Source organism: Poecilia formosa, unplaced genomic scaffold (genome assembly GCF_000485575.1).
Source record: "Poecilia formosa unplaced genomic scaffold, Poecilia_formosa-5.1.2 Scaffold327, whole genome shotgun sequence".
Taxonomy (NCBI): domain Eukaryota; kingdom Metazoa; phylum Chordata; class Actinopteri; order Cyprinodontiformes; family Poeciliidae; genus Poecilia; species Poecilia formosa.
In genome coordinates, this window is record NW_006800266.1 from 37,855 (window position 1) to 42,952 (window position 5,098).

At 39.2% G+C, this 5,098-nt stretch overlaps 1 protein-coding gene across 1 annotated transcript in view; it reads left to right on the forward strand.

Moving 5' to 3' along the window:
* Positions 1-2,089, forward strand: part of LOC103152764 (keratin, type II cytoskeletal 8-like) — a 7,355-nt gene extending 5,266 nt beyond the window's left edge. Inside the window, exons 5-8 of the mRNA XM_007573364.2 lie at positions 473-637; positions 732-857; positions 969-1,233; positions 1,318-2,089. Coding sequence (XP_007573426.1) covers positions 473-637; positions 732-857; positions 969-1,233; positions 1,318-1,511 — 750 coding nt within the window. The 3' untranslated portion in view covers positions 1,512-2,089. The remainder of the gene's footprint in view (positions 1-472; positions 638-731; positions 858-968; positions 1,234-1,317) is intronic.
* Positions 2,090-5,098: the final 3,009 nt, after the last annotated feature.

Below are 5,098 nucleotides of genomic sequence, written 5' to 3' on the forward strand. Positions count from 1 at the left end.
TCTGAACCCGGCCATAAGAGAGGATTTAACGAGTCAAAAGGTTTTTAAAGTTCAAGAATTTTTCCTCTCTTAACACTAGCAATTTTAGTGCATTGGCATTAGCTTTTGCTAAATACCACCTTGACGCTGTGCTTTACCATTAGTGGAATTAATGTTTATTATTTGTGCTTAGCACAGCTAACTTTTTAGCTAGCAGTGCCCATCACTACTTACACCTATGACCTAGTTGCTCTGAAGTCCAGGCGGCGTAAGATCTTCAAGACACAAGAGTGTGACAGCCTTGAATGTCTTTTGCTTGTTTAACGTTCCAAAGCCATGCCACTGACTCTGATAGTTTTATCTTTAATCTACAAAATAATGTATTCCATTTACCATTATTGCAAACTAAAGTGAAGGCATAGCTAAACATCTGACACCTGCAACACCACAAGACCTGAAGACAGACTTTGTCTGTTGGTCAAATTTCCCCCAGGAACTGCGTGAGCTCCAGAGCCAGATCAAGAACACCTCAGTCATTGTGGAGATGGACAACAGGCGCAACCTGGATATGGATGCTGTGGTGGCTGAGGTCAAGGCGCAGTATGAGGATATCGCCAACCGCACCCGTGCTGAGGCAGAGACGTGGTACAAGACCAAGGTATTAAAGATCTCATTTGAGATATTTAACACTTCCTGGTTTCAGCAAGAGCCGAGGCAGTTTCCAAGACCTCCTTTCTTTGATGCTCATTTAGTATGAAGAGATGCAGACATCCGCCAACAGATATGGGGATGACTTGCGAGCTACCAAAACAGAGATCGCCGAACTCAACCGCACGATCCAGAGACTCACAGCAGAAATTGACGCCATCAAGGGACAGGTATAGAGAAGCATTTTCTCAATGTTGCCAAGGAGTTCCCATCTCAATATTTGTATCGTCACATTCAAAACTGTTGAGATGACTTTACTATTTAATTAATTGCTTGTTTAGTGCACCAACCTGGAGGCACAGATTGCCGAGGCTGAGGAGCGCGGCGAACAGGCAGTGAAGGACGCCAAGGCCCGCATCAAGGATCTGGAGCAGGCACTGCAGAGAGCCAAGCAGGACATGGCCCGCCAGATCAGAGAGTACCAGGACCTGATGAACGTCAAGCTGGCTTTGGACATCGAGATCGCCACCTACAGGAAGCTGCTGGAGGGAGAGGAGGACAGACTGGCAAGCGGCATCAAGGCCATCAACATCTCCAAACAGAGAAGTAAGTAGTCTGGAAACAGACCGGAAGGCTCAACACAGTTTACATTCTGCCTTGTTTGCTAATGCCTGACTTGATGCTCAACAGCAAGTTACGGCGGCGGCCCCATGGACAGCATGAGTGGCAGCTACTCCAGCGGATACAGCAGCTACTCCAGCGGAGGCTACGGCAGCTCTGCTGGCGGCTACAGCACCACCACCAAGAAAAACGTCATTGTCAAAACCATTGAGACCAATGATGGCAAACTAGTGTCTGAGTCCTCCAATATCATTGAGAAATGAGCTGCCTAGATTAGAGGTGCAGTTACGGCCAAAATAGTTCATACTGCTGGCAGATTTCACTTTAGGTTTTTTTCTGATAGGGAATGAGACAGATATCGCTCCAAAAGTAACAAAACATAAAAGTAGAATCAGTTTTGAAAAAAAAAAAAATTCCAAAGCCAGAGTAATTAAAAAAATATTGTGTCAAGTATTATTTATTCCCTTTGCAATAATGGAAAATCTTTATTGCCATTGTAACAATAAAACCCTTCATTTACGTTCTGGCTTCTGCCTGCTTGTTTCCACCGGCAGGTTGACAATTTCGCTGCAAAATCACAAAATCTTACTAAGTTTTTTTGGTGCAGTTTCTCATGCAAATATCGTAGTACAATTGGAATAAGTCAAAACTGACTCATAAGTAACTTTTCAGCAAGATATAGGAGCTTGTTTTAGGTAAATAAATTCTTAATATTTATGAAAAAATACTAGCTTCTATGGCAGACTTATAAAAAAGGTCTTGTTACAGGTGAAATAATCTGCCAAAGGAACTACTACTTTCTTTTTTTTTTTTTTTTACAAACACCAAAGAATGATTGACTCTAAAAAAGTTCTTATATCTTGCTGAAAAGTTAATTATGAGTTAGTTTTGTCTTAAATGTAATAAGATATTTGCACTAGAAATTAGACCAAAAATACTAGCTTTTGTGTTTTTCCAGTGATGCTTTTGGTAAAGATTCCAGGTCATTCCCCTAATCTTTAGCTCCCTTCACATTATTTACCACATTTCAGTCAGGATGAAAAACTTTTGCCCGGGGTATGAATATATTTGGCCTTAACTGTGCCCCTCTGTCATGATCTTCTCTGCCTCTCTGGTAGTTTTATACTCAAAGCTCAACCACTGTGACCACTGTAATTAAGAGGCTGCTTTGGTAACAATGTTGTCCTGAGACGATGTTTTTGCAACAAACTGAATAAAGGCATGTTAATTAAATGAAAATAAATTTGCTTTTATTTCAGAAGACAATTTAAAATGAAAAAATATTCATTTTAGGAAATACGCATGGGAGAAATATTCTTTTGTCTAAATCAGTTTGAAGAAATCTGAGAACTTAGATTGAATGAGATTTACCATCATGACGCAGGCTGAAAAACTGAGGATTGTAATGTTTTTAAATTAACTGCTGCAACTCTGACTCCAGGGAAAGGAACAAAGTTATTTCTTAATTGGGATTACATAGTTATCTTTAAATGACTTTTTGACAAATTTCATATTGTATAATTCTGAAACTGAATAAAAACCAGCTTTAAGGTTAAAACAGATGTATTAATCTTAAATAAACAAAGCCTGTCTTCTAGAAAGAGTGACCACACACACACACACACACGCACACACACACACACACACACACACACACACACACACACAGACAGACAGAGCTCCATTCAAACTAAAAATCAGGAGAATGTGTTGTTTTGGGTTCTTAAGTTGTGATTTGTTATTTGTTCTGATTTCGATTAGAACAGCCACTAAACAGGATTTGCCACATAAATACTTTTTCTTGAACCATCTCTTAGCCAACCTCTTGGCTACTTTTTCTGGTTGTTCTCTGTTCTACACTATATGAAATAACTGCACAGTAAACATTTTTGTTCTTTACTAAATATTTTTATTGTTTAGTATTATGCTATTTCACACTCTTTTTTGTGCAACACAGTGAACCCCCTTCAATAAAACTCATACTGTGTTTAAGCCTTTTAAATAAGAAAAATACCATATGATAATCTTAATGTTTGGTAAAAAAACAAACAAACAAACAAACAAACAAACAAACAAAAAACAAAACAAACAAACAAAAAAACAATGAAAATCAGACACCGAAACACAACTGAGATCTAATGAAAGGTTTTGGGGGCGGGACGTTTGCGCTTTTGTAATTCCTTTAGTCTACCAGAAGAGGGCAGCATCAGATTTCTACACCATGCATGTTACTCAGCAAGTCAGCGTCTATCATCAGTTATCAGGCTTTTATAAACGCAAGGAAATTTGGAGGAATAACATGGAATCGTTCTGAAGCATTCTGCAGTGAGTGAATAGATTTTGACCAGATGCAGTAACATCTTGAACAAACAAATATCTGTAACTTTACAGATTTCTGCTGTTTTGGCTTTTTTGGTTTTCACATTATGATTTCAGTTATTGAGTGACAAAAGCTATCCAGGCTAACATAGTCCTACTTGAAAAATTAATTGACCCCCTTGCCAAATCTTGGCCCACACAAAGACGTGATTTCTACCAGAATGGTAAAATGTACAAATCACTTAAAGATCTGATGTAAAGAAGCAGGCAAAAAGAGCCCAAAAAGCACCACCTAACCCCCCAGCCTAAAGAGCGGTGAGCCGTCCTGGGAGAGGCTGGTCTGCCAAAATGACTCCAACAGTAGTGATGACTCATCCAGGAGGTCACAAAACAAACCAGAACAACAGCGAAGGCTCACCAGTCCTCACTTGCCTCAGCTGAAGTAAGTGTTCAAGATTTAACAATGATAAAAAGACTGGGCAAAAAAAAAAAAAGAAAGAAAAAAAGAAAGGCATCCTGGGAAAGTTTCAAACCCAAAACGTCTGCTGACTAAAAACACTCAAAGACCTATCTCATGTTTGCCACAATATATCTTGTTGATCCCTAAGACTTTAGGGAGAATATTCTAAAGACCAATAAGACAAAAATAGAATTATTTTGTAGGGTGCATTCAGGGCTTTTGTTGTTATATCATTTCAGAAAAAAAGAACAGTAGCTCCAGTTGAGCATGTTGGTTGGTCTGGAGGTGGATCGCCACCTCAGGACCTGGACAACTAGCTCTAATTAATGACACTGTGTCTTCAACCCTCTAGCAGGAAGTGTTCTGTATGCTGCTGCAATGTAATGATCTAAACAAAGCACATCTGCAGCTCCACCTCTGACTGGCTCAAAAAGTGGGGTCGGGTGTTTCCCGACCTTTGTCCTCAAGGCAATATTTTACGTGTTTCCCTGCTTTAACACACCTGATTGACATAATTGCAGTTAATCAATGCCTGTTAATTAGTCATCAATTGAATCCTAGAAAAAGTTCATACATACAGGGCAGCAATATATGGGACATGCTTCGGATAAGAAAGTTGAGAAAGCTGATGCTCTTTCCAGTAAATATTATTTCCTTAATGGGAAGCTGCAGTCACAGGTCAACTTCAGCCCTGAATTTACACACTATATTTATGCTTGCTGTCTCTTTGTATTGCAGTAAATGCCAACAACAATTTTTCTTGATATATTTTTTTATTTATTTAAGAAAAAAGTATAAGTCATGGGACATGGGAGCCATCTTTGGCATGCTAGTTATTAGCCTATCTAAAGCCAGAGCTGGACAGCAGAGGAAGGAGGCTAATAGATGACCACCAGCCTCTCCACACGAAACAGTCAGTTCCAGACTTTATCTGCTTGAAATGCTAAGAGTCACAACTGAATATGAACTTCTAAGATTAGTAATTAGCAGCAGTGGAGTTGAACATGTTTTCACCGAGCCTCTTTAAATGTGTATATATTTGAAATTGACATTTGTGACTTTGTGCAAAAT